Below are 16,626 nucleotides of genomic sequence, written 5' to 3'. Positions count from 1 at the left end.
AAGCCCAACACCCTGGTAATTGCTATAATTTCAAGCCAAGTAAGATGGTTAGCCAACGTCCTGCTTCCTTAAGTCACCTAAAGCATATGCAGTCTTGCAGAGATCCTTCATGGTCTCTAACAGTGCACATTTGTCTTTTGTTGTACTGAGTGATAAACTCAACATGTTTAAAGTACAGACCTTCTTACATTTTATTTCTGCGATTATAATGCAATTACATCACTTCTCCATTGATTTGCCTACCTCCAAACCCTGCCGTATACCATTCAAGAGAAAGGACTAGTCAGGCCTAGTGGGAAACTGGAGCTGAAGGAAAGGGAGGAGGAACAGGAAGGAGTGAGTGGTTAGGATCATGAGTTGCAGGTACTAGATTGCTTTTCTGAAATGGTGGTCTCCAGTTTTGACAAAGCTCGAGGTGGCAGAAAGTCAACCCATATGCTCTTGTGGGAGGGTGCAATGTTCCTTTCCCCTCTGTGGCAAAGCAAATAGAAGAAAACACTAAGGAAAAGACAGTACGTACAAATTCACTTCTCCTTATGTTGTGAAATAAACACTCTGTGTTATATGTATCACCGGCATCACAGGTAGTTTCTCTATGAGGGCCATTTCTAGGAAGGAAGAAATCCTTCCTAGTTAGCAGTGACAATACCAACAAGGACAAAGCCGAAGTTACTGGTTTAATCATTCACAGTTGACATCATTCACTGTTAAAGATACAATACTCGTTGAAAGAAAGGTGTATTGTTATATGCCAAAAATGTTAATTATTGCAGTTATGATTTTTCTGTCTTTTCTTGTTTAGGTTGTTATTTCAATTGACACATAAAAGCATAAAAGTTGTATATGCTAATGAGATTTATGATGTTTTGATAGATATACATATATACATACATTCATACATACGTATGGCTAAATCTTTAACCCCTCAAACACTTATTTATTTATGATGAAGCCATAAAAATGTCCTTCTTTTGCTTTGAATACAGCTTACAGCATCTTGCTCTCTTAGGTCCCCGCTGTGCAATAACAGAAATGCAGCACTTCTTGCATCTAGCTCCAGCAATGTTTCTCTAGCCTTCCTTACTTCATTGGTTTTTTTCTTTTCTACCTTTCTCTATTTCTCTTTCCTCATCATTCATCCCTTCTTCCTTCTCTCATTTCTCCACTCTTCTCACCCTCATTTTTGATATAGGATCTCACTGTGTAGTTCAGGCTGGCTCTGAACTTATGATCCTCCTGTCCCTGTCTTCCAAGTGTTGGAATTATAGCCATGAATCACTGCCATCTGGCTTCTATGCTAACTTTTTAGAGTACGCTTATTTTATTTTGTATCTGTTTTGAGGTGGGGATCTCATTTTATTTCGTATATTGCCCTCAAATTCTTCATTCCCGGGCCTCAGTCTCCTGAGCAGTTCTGATATCAGGGTGTATCATGATACTTGGCTTAGCGTGCTTAATCTCCAAACAGATTAGGGGTCTTTAGGAAAGTGTTGCTCGTGTTGGGCGGTGGTGGCGCCCGCCTTTAATCCCAGCAGAGGCAGGCGGATCTCTGTGAGTTCAAGGCCAGCCTGGGCTACAAGAGCTAGTTCCAGGACAGGCTCCAAAGCCACAGAGAAACCCTGTCTCTAAAAACCAAAAAAAAAAGTGTTGCTCATGCAAGTATCATATAAGTAGTAGTGCTTCCTGTTCAAAAGTCTGTTCAGAGACACATATTAGCATGAGGGTCTGCATGTCTTTTGAAGAGTTTTACTACGAGTGACCTGTGGTAAATATTTTAAATTCAGCAGCAGGGCACTCATATTTCACACAATATTAGTTTCCACTGTACACTTGCGAAGAGAGTTTCAAGAACAAGACTAATATTTACCTAGATGCTGTTTGTATTTTTAAAACAGCAGGAGCGTCAATGGTAGAATATGGTTGTGCACAGGCAAAGAAACCCGGAGCACCCAGGATCTCGAAGCTCGAATAAAAAGGAAGTCTTTGTTTGTTTCCCAGACTAGGCATAATCTCCAATCTTCACTAGAAAACTGCATTACTCTATTTCTTTTTTTTTTTCTTTTTGGTTTTTCGAGACAGGGTTTCTCTGTGGTTTTGGAGCCTGTCCTGGAACTAGCTCTTGTAGACCAGGCTGGTCTCGAACTCACAGAGATCCGCCTGCCTCTGCCTCCCGAGTGCTGGGATTAAAGGCGTGGCGGACATATAAAAGTAGACAAATACTCAGCGGAGGCTAATGAGATTGTTTTAGCTTGAAAAAGAAATGTGCTCAGCGGAACCCCTAGCGGTGCCTAGGGAAGATTACAAGAGACAGCGAGTAGAGTGCTGGAGTGGTTTTAATAACTGGGTACTGCTGAAAGACTCTTCCAGATGATGGTCCTAGAGTCAGAAGAGGAACAGCCTGCCTTCTGAACAGTGTTAGGAAACTTCCATGTTTTGGGTGCTATTATTAATCTTTCCTTTTCATGGTTCTGAAATATGCTTAAATCTACTTGTGTTATTTTCTTATAGACAATTCTTGCCTATGATAAACACCAAAAGACTGAATTCAATTGCTTATAGCTCTTTCTCTGAAATAACCCTCCCTCGCAGGCCTTCTGGCTAAGTCTGGGGTAAATAAATACACATACCTAGTCACAGAATAAATGACTGGGTTCTGAAGTCTACTTCTTCACAACTTTAGAAAAACATTTACTTTTCTGCTGTTTTAGGTTTTTTAAATTAATTAATCTTTCATTTTATGCGCATTGCTGTTTTGCCTGCAGGTACGTCTGTGTGAGGGTATCAGATCCTCTGGAACTGGAATTACAGATAGTTGTGAGCTGTTATATGGGTGCTGGGAATTGAACCCGGGTCCTCTGGAAGAGAAACCAATGCTATTAACCACTTGGGCCATCTCTCCAGACCCCCAAAACCATTTACTTTTAAAGTGAATTCTCAGAAGTACCTTCCCTTGTACAGTAAATAAAGTAGATGTAATGGTTTACTGAAGAACTCATTAGAACACCTTTCCAAAGGAAAAGCTTTAGTTCTGATAAGAATTATTCTTCTGTGGACTTTTTAATGGGAAACATTTCTTATGGAGTCATTTACATGTATTCATCCCTTAGACAGACCCAAATCTTCATGTGTACAGCAGCGTCAGAGACTCCTTTCTGCCAGTTTCACCAGCTTACAGTCTGCTATTGTCTAATAATACTAATGGATCGGTTTTACAGTTTCATGGAAACACACAGAACCAGTTGCCGGGAGACAGTGAAACCAGCTGAGAAATTTGAAATAACACCGAAATTGAAATGTTATTTGGATGTTGACAGAGGTAAAGGCACAGCATATTAAAAAGCAGTTGCATAACACATGCTGAAGAAACTAATAAAGGTATATAAACCTGAAAGTAGGAATCATTTCACTAGGTCTTCCTGTCCTTGGGACAAATTAAGAATATTGACTAAGAATAAAATAATTGCAAGTAGTGCTGGGCCAGGAAACTTAATGTAAAATTGTAAGACTTAATTTCTTTGCCAGATCATCCATTAAATCTAGACGGAAATACAATTTTAAGTCAAATGTAAACATGAATTCTCTCAGGCCTCAATCAGGACTTACCAAAATTTGCCATCTGTATTGTCTGGTTGCCGGTCTTCGGAGAATTGAAAATCACAACTGCATCAGCATTCCTTTTACTCGCTGTTTGAATTTTTTCAGAAAATGTGCAATTACCTCTTTCTATCAGTGCTATCCAGGGCTTATCAGTGTTAGTAAATTCAGTGTTCTGGTCGCAAGCTTGATAGTTACCGTCCTTAGGGATGCCCACCACTCCCATAGCGTTCGCCACTCGTGAGGTTAAGCCGTAGACACCACACTCACATGTATCTGTTATGGTATCGTTGCTGGTCTTGTTGAAGTAAGTCACAGTCACATAGGCATTCGTTGAAAACGATGCTGTACTTTGAAGTAAGAAGGCAAAGATTGCCAGGCAATGGAAAAACCTGTTCTTCATCTTCCAACCCATTGCTTGTTCATTTGATCATAAAACTTAAGATGTCTGCAGATATTTCCAACTATCAGTCACCATTGTCCACTAATGTCCTCTCTAAACAGAAGTTTGAAGTTTCAGTTGCAGGCAGGTAACTGATCTCAGCTCCAGCAACCTAAGCTCTGACGGCATCAGCTCTTGCTCACTTTATCTACATTCCCTTCTGCTTGTCCCTCCTCCAGCTGGACACACACAGACTCACAACCTTTAGCCAGACTCTTCGGAATTCTAACACTATCAACTTTACTCTGCATATCAATATATGAGGACTGGATGACTTCCTGCCGTGACTTTTTTCTTCTTACCGGTCCAGCTAATAAACACGGAGTGAATTGGAATGAGGAACTGGACTCTTGGGAATCCCACGTGACAAGTCTGAAAGTCACCTCTCCTGGAATATTTCAAACACAAACCTGGTTTTCCAAGCCCTGCTGAAATATGCTATCAGCGACTGAGCCAGGAGTAAGTTCAGATCCCTACTTTTAATTGCTTTGGCACTAGTAGAAAGGATTTTACTACCTCTTCCTCTCCAGTTTTCTTTGTGAGTTATTTTGTAAGAAGGTTCCCCAAGGAGTAGCCTCTGTTACCTCGTTTACTCATTAGAAGTAAACATACTTCGGTAGTTTGCAATCTCTTTGAGTACAGTGCCTTGCCCACGGTAGACAATCAAATATTTGTTCATTGTTATCTACAGGCTGCTGGCTTCCATAATTTCCCCTCAGGTTTTACACTCTGCAAGGTAGTGTTCAAGCCTTCATTTTCAACACTGAGAGCTTTTACATTCTTCATCCCCCTCCCCCCACAAATGTATAGACAGGTTCATTTCACTGCCTTCTTTGTTTCAAGCACGGCTTTAACTTGAGACTACAATAGATCCTGGGAGCAGTTGCACACACATTGCCAGAACGTCAAAGGGTCCAGGCAGTTTTCTGGGATGGGGAGATTACAATGCGTGCTAAGGGCTGCTGAAGGAATAGATGAGCAGACTAGGCAAACAAATGTCAGGAGTCTCATTGGGCCAAGAGTTAGCAATCTATACAAACAGGTATCAGGCTGTTGGAAGAAGCAAAATGAAACTAGCTATACTGGCGGTCCAAAGTCCAAGGCAAGTAGTCAGGAGCACTGGGGGCATCTAGCAAACAGTCAAACAGAAAATAAGAAAAACTGTTGATGGGCAGGAATAACAAAAGTGTTTCTTTTTGTCTTTTCTTGTGTAACTAATATATTAATGTAAACATATTCATAATAGAATTAATAACTATGACTGAATTGAAAAATGTCAAGGCCTATGTTCTATTCAAAAGTAAACACAGGATGTTCATAGTTTTTCTGTGGACACTACCATGTTGTTGTGCTAAATATAACGGAAATGATAACACGGGAAAGTTATTATTGCTAATATGTGACTGTCCCAAACTTTCTGATGGTCAGTTATTAATGGTAAATTTCACATCAGCATTCAGTATTGAAGAAAGTTAATTTAAACTTTTTTATCGGGAAAATTAAATCATTTAAACACAGATTCATGACAAGCTAGTGAAATATGATGGACGCCAGACTTCGGGGATCCCCAAACACTCCTTTCAACCCCCATTTTCCTTCTGGACATCACTCTGTGCCTTTCAAACAACAGCTCTCCCAAAACATTTTGTGGCAGAGCTGCTGTACCAAAGACAGTGTCACTGAAGTCTTCGGTTAAATTGCTCAGGTGACGTGCATGACTTTATATGGTTACCAGAACTGTATAACTTGTATATGAGCACATTTATGTTTGCATTTTTATGGTACTTTTATAGTCACAACTTTGATAATTTTAAATTGCTCTTAAAGCTTTCATGGTTGAGTAAGACTTAACAGAATAAAAATACTCAAATTTCACTCTAACTTTTAAAGTAATTTGTGGGAAGGTATTAGTAGTTTTAGTGCTTGTTTAGTGGTTTTATCGTTTTATTTGTAGAACACCTAAAATACAGTCCTTCAGAAAGTTACTAGAATGATGATTCATGGCTCCCTTACTCCAACATCCTGCATCAGGACCTGCGAGGATGGGGGAGTGCAAAAAATTGATTTTATTTTATTTTACTTTGTGGTGCTGGGAACTGAGACCAGGGCCCTGTACATGTCAGATAAACACTCTATTGCTGGGCTAGACCTTTAGTACAGATTTCTCTTTTTAAGTAACACTTCTAGGTAATTCCTATGCACAGAGCCTTGGTTTCATCTCTAGCACCAAAGAATCCAGTGTGGTGGTCCATTTTCTATAATCCCAGCACTTGGGAGGTAGAGGCTGGCAGATCAAAGTTCAAAGTCATCCTTGAATATGCTGAGTTTGAGGCCAACCTAGCATACATGAGAACTTGCTTCACAAGACACCTGGATGCTTATTTGTATTAAGCTTGATATTCTGAGGATTTATGAAGTATCTGACACACTACACTTTTCACAAATGCCAATGCTACAACTAGTGTCCCATTTTTCTGCAAATACAAATCTCTCTGGGACCCTTTGTCTCCATTTGTACACAAAAGCGGGTCAAACTAAGATCTACCTATAATACTTTTACCATATTTAACAAGATAAACCTATGAAAATTAAAGTTACATGAAGCTGAGAGGGAAACATGCTGTGGAGAAGCCCAGAAGAAGCTGATATGGCCAAAACACATTGTATATGTCTATGAAACTTTCAAAGAATACCTTATCTTAAAAACGAGCAAAAATACTATTGCTTGTGTCTATAGTTGCACAAGACTGGGCCTTGCCAAAATTTCATGGGGGCGGGCATGAGATTCTATCTTCTCCCAGTTGCTGGGCACTGAAAAGTAGCCCATGTTCCAGTAAAAAAGCCTCCATTTATGCTCATAGGAGCAACCTTAATTCATTGTGTCATATCCAAAATAAGATGAGAAAGCTGGAGGGGGACTTCTTAGAAAGAAGGAGGGCTTCAGTAGAAGAGGTAGGAAGCGATCTCCTGTGCCCATCTGTTGTAGGGTATTTCCCACTTTCTCTTCTATCAGGTTCAGTGTGTTCGGGCTGATACTGAGGTCTTTAATCCATTTGGACTTGAGTTTTGTGCACGGTGAGAGATATGGGTCTATTTTCATTCTTCTACAGGTTGACATCCAGTTGTGCCAGCACCATTTGTTGAAGATGCTTTCTTTCTTCCATTGTATACTTTTAGCTCCTTTATCGAAAATGAGGTGTTCATAGGTTTGTGGGATAAAATCCGGGTCTTCTATACGATTCCATTGGTCGACTTCTCTGTTTTTATGCCAGTACCACACTGTTTTCATTACTGTAGCTCTGTAATAGAGTTTGAAGTCAGGGATGGTAATGCCTCCAGAAGATCCTTTATTGTATAGGATTGTTTTGGCTATCCTGGGTTTTTTGTTTTTCCATATAAAGTTGATTATTGTCTTCTCCAGATCTGTAAAGAATTTTGATGGGATCTTGATGGGGATTGCATTGAATCTATAAATTGCCTTTGGTAGAATTGCCATTTTTACTATGTTGATCCTCCCAATCCAAGAGCAAGGGAGGTCCATCCATTTTTTGGTATCCTCTTCAATTTCTTTCTTCAATGCCTTAAAGTTCTTGTCAAATAGATCTTTCACTTCCTTGGTTAGATTTACCCCATGATATTTTATGCTGTTTGTGGCTATCGTGAATGGTGAAGCTTCTCTGATTTCCCTCTCTGCTTCCATATCCTTTGTGTATAAGAGGGCGACTGATTTTTTGGAGTTGATCTTGTATCCTGCCACATTACTAAAGCTGTTTATCAGCTGTATAAGTTCTTTGGTGGAGTTTTGGGGGTCGCTTATGTACACTATCATATCATCTGCAAATAACGAAAGTTTAACTTCTTCCTTTCCAATTCGAATCCCCTTGATCCCATTATGTTGTCTTATTGCTATTGCTAGAACTTCAAGCACTATATTGAAGAGGTATGTCGAGAGTGGACAGCCTTCCCATGTTCCTGAGTTAAGTGGGATGGCTTTGAGTTTCTCTCCATTTAATTTGATGTTAGCTGTCGGCTTGCTGTGATGGAGGAAGGTCATTGGCTAATAAAGGCACTGCCCTGGCCCATTTTATTGGTTAGAGGATAGGTGGGAGGAGAAAACAGGACAGAACACTGGGAGGAAGAGGAAGTGAGGTCAGAGACTCCACAGCTCTCTCGGGAGCAGACGCCTCAGAGAGAGAAGCCATGCCCCGCTCCCGGGATGAAGCTCCGACCCAGGATGGACTAGGCTAGAATCTCCCTGGTAAGCGCACCTTGGGGTGCTACACACAGATGATTATAAATGGGCTAAATTAATATGTGAGAATTAACCTAGAAGAGAATGGGCCAGGCAGTGTTTAAATGAATACAGTTTGTGTGTTGTTATTTCGGGGCATAAGCTAGCTGAGCATGCAGCCGGGATGCTGAGGACGCAGCCCCGCCGCCCCTATTACTTCATATGGCGCCCACGTGGACAACTGCTTCCACATAAAGCCCGAGACAGCTTGGGAAGTAATTCTAGAACAAAATGAAAGCATTGTGCCTGGTTTCTTGGTAGCAGCAATTTCTCGGTTCTACTCTGCTTGCTAGAGGCAAGCCAGCGCTCTCATCTAAGAGAGGCTTCCTGACTCAGCTTTAGCTGCAAAGCCTGCAGCTCATTAAGAGGTCCTGCCACGAAACACTTAAACGGTGTTGACGAAAAGCTGAACGCATGTTTTTCGGTTTTCAGCCATAGCAGGAAAAAAGCTGCGCCGTTTAAAAATGCCGGCTTTCTGGGCTGTCCTGCCAGGACAAACTCTGACTCTTTTACAATGCCAGCTTTCTGGGCTGTCCTGCCACGGCAAACTCTGACTCTTTTATGCAGGCGGTTTTCAAGCACAGGCTGTTGAAGCTCGCTTGCTGGCTACAGCCAGTACCTCCGCCATGAGGCTGGAAAGCTAAGGAATGGACTGGATCTAGCTGGCAAAGCCAGGCCTTTAGTCCTACTGATATTGCTTGGTAAATTAAAGACTCATGTGGTCAGAAAAACAGAGAGAGATACAGTAAAGAGAGATTCAAAGACAAAGAAAATTTTTAAATGGTTTACAGTGTGTTAAAAATATATGCAGACTAAAAGTTGAAGTTCTTAAAGTAAAAAACATAAAAAAAAGGAAGAGAGTTGTTGTGTGTGGTAGCACACGCCTTTAATCCCAGTGCCTAGAAGGCAGAGACAAACAGATCTCTGTGAGTTCAAGGTGTAGTAGTGTACACCTTTAATCCCGAATGCCTGGGAGGCAGAGACCGGCAGATCTCTGAGAGTTCAAGGACAGCCTGGTCTACAGAGTTACTTCAGGTCAAAGATAGAGAGAACCTATCTCAAAAAGCAAAAAGTTAAAAGTAAAAATAAACAAAATAGAGGTTAAAATAAAACGAACAAAGATGGAAAATATACAGAGAATCTTGATACTGTATGCTATTATGCTCTCTTTGAATCGTTTGAATGCTGAGGAAGGAGCAACAGCTACTAAAAGATATTTATTTATAAATACTGCTGAACTAATCCAACATAGATATTTTCAATTTGGATCTAAGGATATGATACTTTGGAAAGGAGTTTCTTATTTTGTTTTCACAGAGGATGAGACGCTGTTCATTTCTTCTATTCCGATTTGGTATGATGGACCACGCCCTCCTGAAGGGTTGCAGTGAACATCTTCAGAAAATTGCTTCGCTCAACTGCCAACTGAGATGAAACTAGCACACAGGTTATACCATGAAAGACCTAATTAACGACGCCCCCATTCAGCAGGAAGCAGTTTGGAGAGAAAAAACTGCGCCCATGTTCCCAAATATGGTTTATAAACGTTCTTTTACATTTAAAGGGGGATATGATATAGGTATGAATAATTTGCATTAGTATAGATTTTGCTTTATTGATAGAGATTTAAGGTCAATTTTGTTATATGTATAAGTGTTTCTGATTTTGATTAAGGTATTGTGATTGTGTAGTTCATTTAAATATGTACTGTATAATTAAGAAATATAGGTTGTTAATGGATAATCATCGATAATAGTAAAGCTTGTAGTCATGTTAGTTAGATTTTCTAGATATATAGAGATATATTTTAGATAGACATTCTTCATGTCTTTCAAAGGTTACAGAATAGGACATTTAATGTTTTAATAACTGAGGACTTTTCATGACAATGAGACACTCTGCTCCTGGCAGCACCAATCTACTTCAAGAGGAAGATGGGCATCGAAGAGGCTCGTTATGGAGTTTGATAGCCATTTGGGCAAGAAACTGCTCTTGCCTGGACTATTGCATAAACTGGACACAGAGAACCCGCAGAGAGAGGACTACTGAACTTCCCTAAGGTGAGATGATCTTTCGGGGTTCCTGATTCATGAAAGAGTCTGTGAGACATTCTGCAGGACACAACAGATAGTGACTGAACTGACTTTGAATTTTCCTGCTTTATGGAAATGTCTGCTGGATACCATGGGCCTGAAGGCTGAAGATGGATGCCCCAACAGTACAAAAGAACTTTGGGTGACTGTCCAGGCAGCGAGATGTCTCTGTCATTTCTAGAGTTTTAAAAGTTGCTTTTTTCTTGTTTGCTTAGGTAGTATTGTATCTTTCTGGAGTCTTTGATGGAGTTAAGAATAGTTAGTTATAGTTATAGTTTTCCTTAGTTATGACAAAGATTATTGTAACTTTTACTTGATAACTGTTTTGTTATATGTAATTTTGCTATGTTAAAGCCTTTTTTTTTTTTTGTTTAAACCGAAAAAGGGGAAATGATGGAGGAAGGTCATTGGCTAATAAAGGCACTGCCCTGGCCCATTTTATTGGTTAGAGGATAGGTGGGAGGAGAAAACAGGACAGAACACTGGGAGGAAGAGGAAGTGAGGTCAGAGACTCCACAGCTCTCTCGGGAGCAGACGCCTGAGAGAGATGTCATGCCCCGCTCCCGGCATGAAGCTCCGACCCAGGATGGACTAGGCTAGAATCTTCCCGGTAAGACCGGTTCGGTTCTCACAGATTATTAGAGATGGGTTGATCGGGATGTGAGAATTAGCCAGTAAGGGCTAGGGCTAAAGGGCCAAGCAGTGATTAAAAGAATACAGTGTCTGTGTAATTATTTTGGGCATAAGCTAGCCGGGCAGGCGGCCGGGGGTGCTGAGAACGCAGCCCCGCCGTCGCCCTTATTACTTCATTGCTGTATATAGCTTTTATTATATTTAGGTATGACCCTTGTATCCCTATTCTCTCCAAGACTTTTAACATAAATGGATGTTGAATTTTGTCAAATGCTTTTTCAGCATCTAATGAAATGATCATATGGTTTTTTTCTTTCAGTTTATTTATATGCTGGATTACATTGATAGATTTTCGTATGTTGAACCAGCCCTGCATCTCAGGAATGAAGCCTACTTGATCATAATGGATAATTTTTCGGATGTGTTCTTGGATTCGATTTGCCAGTATTTTGTTGAGGATTTTTGCGTCGATATTCATGAGTGAGATTGGCCTGTAGTTCTCTTTCCTGGTTGAGTCTTTGAGTGGTTTTGGTATCAGAGTAATTGTGGCTTCATAAAGGGAATTTGGTAATGACCCTTCTGTTTCTATATTGTGGAATACATTAAGGAGTATAGGTATTAGGTCTTCTTGGAAGTTCTGGTAGAATTCTGCATTGAAATCATCTGGTCCTGGGCTTTTTTTGGTAGGGAGGTTTTTGATCACAGCTTCTAATTCTTCGCGACTTACAGGTCTGTTTAGATTGTTCACCTGAAGATGAATATGGGATGTACACACTCATAATTGGTTTCTAGCCATAAATAAGGACCACGGAGTCTACAATAGGTGAACCTAAAGAAGCTAAGTAAGAAGGGGAACCCAAGGAAAAACATAGAGTTATCCTCTTGGCTAAGGGAAGTAGACCAAATTTCCGGGGAGAAAATGGGATCTTGGGGGTGGGGTGGGATGGGGGTAAGGGGAGATGGGGAGAGAAAAGGTAGAAGGGAAGGAGGGGGGACCTGGGGAAACAGGAGAATTGGGATAAAGGAAAGGTGGATAGGGGAGCACGGAACCACAATTCTTAGTTAAGGGAGCCACTTTAGGGTGGGCAAGAGACTTGACCCTAGAGGGGCTCCCTAGTGCCCAAGATGAGGTTCCCAGTTAGTTCCTTGGGCAGCTGAGGATTGGGAACCTGAAATGACCCTATCCTAGAGCAATACTGACGAATATCTTGCATATCATCATAGAATCTTCATCTGGTGATGGATAGAGATAGAGACAGAGACCCACACAGGAGCACTGGACTGAGCTCCCAAGGTCCCAAGGAGGAGCAGAAGGAGGGAGAACATGAGCAAAGAATTCGGGACCACGAGGCGTGCATCCACCCACTGAGACAGTGGAGCTGATCTACGGGGAGCTCACCAAGGCCAGCTGGACTGTGACCGAAAAAGCATGGGATAAAACCGGACTCTCTGAACATGGCGAACAATGAGGGCTGATGAGACACCAAGGACAATGGCAGGGGGTTTTGATCCTACTTAATGTGGTGGCTTTGTGGGAGCCTAGCCAGTTTGGATGTTCACCTTCCTAGATATGGACGGAGGGGGGAGGACCTTGGACTTAACACAGGACAGGGAACCCGGACTGCTCTGTGGACTGGAGAGGGAGGGGGAGAGGAGTGGGGGGAGGGGGAGAAGGGTGGGAGGAGGGGGAGATTGGTGCGAGGAGGGGGAGAAGGATGGGAGGAGGGGCAGGGAAATGGGAGGCTGGGAGGAGGTGGAAACTTGTTTTTTTGTTTATGTTTTTTTTCTTCTTTTCGCAATAAAAAAAAAGAAGAGGTAGAAAGAGTAATGGTCAATCATGAGGGTGAGAATTACTAAAATACTATATATGTATGAAACTAGAGAAACTATGTATGTAGGAACATAGGTGTGTATGTGTATACGACTGCAATACAAACAAGTAGGTCATTAAATTAAGTGATTTTTATGCTTATTTTTGATTATAGTGATCTATTAAGTTGGTATTTTAATAATTGTAAGATATTGTTAACAGAAAAGCACATTTTCAGAAGCATATGGCTATAATGAAAAGACATTTTTGTATACTAATAAGCGTTCTAACAAACCAAAGGACCCATAGAACTTGATGGGTCCATAAGTCAAATGTTACGAGTAAGGAAACTGAGGTTTAAGTAGATTTCCTCAGGATCCCACAAGAGTGGTGCCTGGATTTAAAGCTGCTTACACACACACACACACACACACACACACAGAGAGAGAGAGAGAGAGAGAGAGAGAGAGAGAGAGAGAGAGAGAATAAAGGCAGGTAAAAAGTTCAGGCTAGAGGTAGCATTGATATAAAAACAAGTGGCATACACTTTCTATCTAGTGTTTTTTGTGTGTGTATGTGTAGCTGTGACAGAAATTCAAATATAACCTTAAGTGAATAAAAACATCACATAATCCCCGAATCTCATTTTTACCTATTTTCAAACATTTTTTTCCTAAATGTGTTTTACTGAAACAACTGATCACTGAAATAATAAAGTGCATTTCACCTCTCATCAATCTACCTACATAATCTTCGGTACTCATGCTTATGATAGAAAGAAGATGATGCTGAAGGTACCTGAAAAGATGATCAGTGCAACAGCAAGCACAAATCACAAAATGACATCAGAAAAATAAACATTCAGACAAGAGACAACCTAATGATGGGAGAATGTCTTGGCAAACTACACAGCTAACAAAAGATTAATATCAAGGTAAAGAATTTCGAATTAAACATAAAAAAGCCAAATCAACCAACCTATACATGATCTAATGATCTGAATGGAGAATTCTTTTTTTTATTTTTTTTATTTTATTTTATTTTATTTTTTATTTTTGGAGAATTCTTAAAATAAGAAACAGAAATGGCAAATAAATACTTTAAATTGCTGACCTCAGCCATCAAGAAAACGCAAATTAAAACTACTGTGAGACTCCATTTCTCCCATCCATACTGGCTACCATCAAGAAGACAGAGGGCAAAGAATACTGGAAAAAATGTGAAAAAAAAGTGGAAACCATATTTACTACTGGTAAGAATGTAAATTTGTCCGAAGTAAATTTGTTCAGCCTGTATGGAAATGTGTATGGAGCCATCTCAAAGCAATAGAAATAGAACAATCGCAACCAAGATATACCACTCTAGGGTATAGAGCCAAAGTATCTGAAGTCCACAAAGCAAAAGATACTTTATGCTGTAACTGGGACTCCAGTCTAGAGACTCTGATGTCCTCTTTTGGACACTCCAGGTGCAGGTGCACTTACTAACATGTGCCTATACCTCTTCCCCATCCCCACACAATTAAAAAAAAAATAAAGAAATTAGAGCTCTGCTGTGAAGAGGCTTCCCATTTAGTCAGTATTTAATGTTAATCATTCTTTAATAAAAATTGCTTAAAGCAAAAACAAATTAAATACATATTTGGCAGAGAATATGCTTTCAAATTATCGCTTCACCATCTTGCCCAAGTATTTTCATGTCTACCTCTCATGTGCTATTCAAAAATTAGAAATTCTAGGGAAAGACTATGGTCCTTAAGTACATAGTCTTTTGTCATTCACCAACTGACTTGTTTCTTGGAAGATGGCCTCACACTCGTATATTTGAAATTAATATTCTTTGGATGGTAGTTTGCCACTTTTGGAAACAGCTACAGCGAATATGTACCTTCTGCAATAGCCAGATATATGAACACAGATGTTTAACTCTGAATTTTGATAAATATATTATATATTATATATTAGTAGAATATAAATTTCTTAATATTTTAAAAACATTTATGCTATTTTATGTGTATGAATGTTTGCCTACATATATTCATGTGTCCCACATGCATGCCTACTACCTACACAGGTCAGAATAGGGGGTTAGATACTCTGGAACTGGCTTTACAGATGATTGTGAATCAATATGTTGGTACTGGGAACCAAACCCTGGTTCTCTGCAAGAGCAATAAGTTCTCTTAATCACAGAGCCAACTCTCCATCCCCAGTCCCTGGCATATAAACTTCAATATAAGAACAGAAAGTATGCCTGTGTAGAGTTTTATATCTTTGGGCCTTTCAATTAACAGCTATGTCAATTCCCCCTTATGCATGTGGTTCTAAAATCAAATTGCCCTTTAAAAATAAACCCCAAATCCTAAATTCTACTTGAAAAATGAGTCTTGAAACCAGTGTGAGAAAATCACCTTGGATCACTTATAACCACACACACACATATATGTGTGCCATCCAATATGGAAAACACACATGAACTGCATTCAAAATGAGACAGGAGACCAAAAAAGTTACTGCATGTTAACTTATTTATTACTGCTATGAAACACAAAGGATTCACAATTTAACCCTCAATACAGTTACAAAGAAAACTGAACACCTTTATGAACAAAATGCAGTATGTCTTTAAGTTTTTAGGCTTCCTATCACATTAAAACTGTATAGCACATGACATCGCAAAATTATAGGGCCATAAAGAATGCTTCTGAGTTTATACCTCAACCACAATCAGATTCATCTTGATACAGAAATATTTCCTCTCATTTGACATCTCACTTATTTAGCCACATGGGTGTCAGACACAGGTCTTTACACAGGTAGAGTGATCATTTACCTTTAAAACACAGTAGAGATCTAGACTGAAACAAATTCTGTTACTTACTGTCCTTTTATTTTCAATACAAGCACTTTAGATATTAATGTGAGATACAATTTCACTGTCTAAAATCACATCACATATACTGAAATTGCAAATAAACATAGGAATGTGGACATACTGTAGTCTCTGGCTTTAACATTATACACTGGTCAAAATACTTAAAACTTCAAGGTATTGGAAATTGGTTGAAAACTTATACGATAATGTCATTCAATATATTCATTTTATAGCAAATGTAGAGAAGGGAGGGCATCTGGATCATTAATCTGTATGTATGTTTCTGGACATGATAGGAATTATGTTGTTTGAGCAATGGACTGAGCTCCCAAGGTCCAAATGAGAAAAAGATGGAAGGAGAACATGAGCAAGGAAGGCAAGACCAAGGGGCTTAGCCGGTTTGGATGCTCACCTTCCTAGACCTGGATGGAGAGGGGAGGACCTTGGACTGCCCACAGGGCAGGAAACCCTGACTGCTCTTTGGACTGAAGAGGGAGGGGGAGGGGAGTGGGGCGTGGTGAGTGGGGGGAGGGGAGGGAAAAAGGAGGCGGGGAGGAGGTGGAAATTTTTAATAAAAAAATTTTAATAAAAAAAGAAAAAATATAGGTGATCACTTTTGGAGAATGATAATTTGGTCTTTAAATTTGTAAAGCAAGATTTATCACCATATGTGAATAAAATCAGGGGGATGTTAAATTGTGTTGGCCAGGATGCATTGTAGCGAGATGTTGGAACAAAAATACACTTTGCAGAAGGAACAGTATAACATAAATTGTTACAAGTAGTCACACAGCACTGACACTGAAGAAACTTCTGACAGAAAATTGTCTTGATGGTTTTTCAATAATGAATCTAATAATGAAGTGAGAATGTCAAATACAAGATGAAC

General features: G+C 39.9%; 1 protein-coding gene across 1 annotated transcript in view; it reads right to left on the bottom strand.

Annotated features, from left to right (window-relative positions):
- Window positions 1-4,009, bottom strand: part of LOC121437281 (E3 ubiquitin-protein ligase RNF128-like) — a 105,851-nt gene extending 101,842 nt beyond the window's left edge. Inside the window, exon 1 of the mRNA XM_041637146.1 lies at window positions 3,604-4,009. Within this exon, the coding sequence (XP_041493080.1) occupies window positions 3,604-4,009 (406 nt within the window). The remainder of the gene's footprint in view (window positions 1-3,603) is intronic.
- Between the last annotated feature and the right edge of the window lie 12,617 nt (window positions 4,010-16,626).

The sequence above is a fragment of the Microtus oregoni genome, unplaced genomic scaffold (genome assembly GCF_018167655.1).
Source record: "Microtus oregoni isolate MIOR12 unplaced genomic scaffold, Mior012 000050F_ref0000143, whole genome shotgun sequence".
NCBI classification, from domain to species: domain Eukaryota; kingdom Metazoa; phylum Chordata; class Mammalia; order Rodentia; family Cricetidae; genus Microtus; species Microtus oregoni.
Note: the sequence above shows the minus strand (reverse complement) of the source record. Positions and strands in the feature narration are given on the sequence as shown.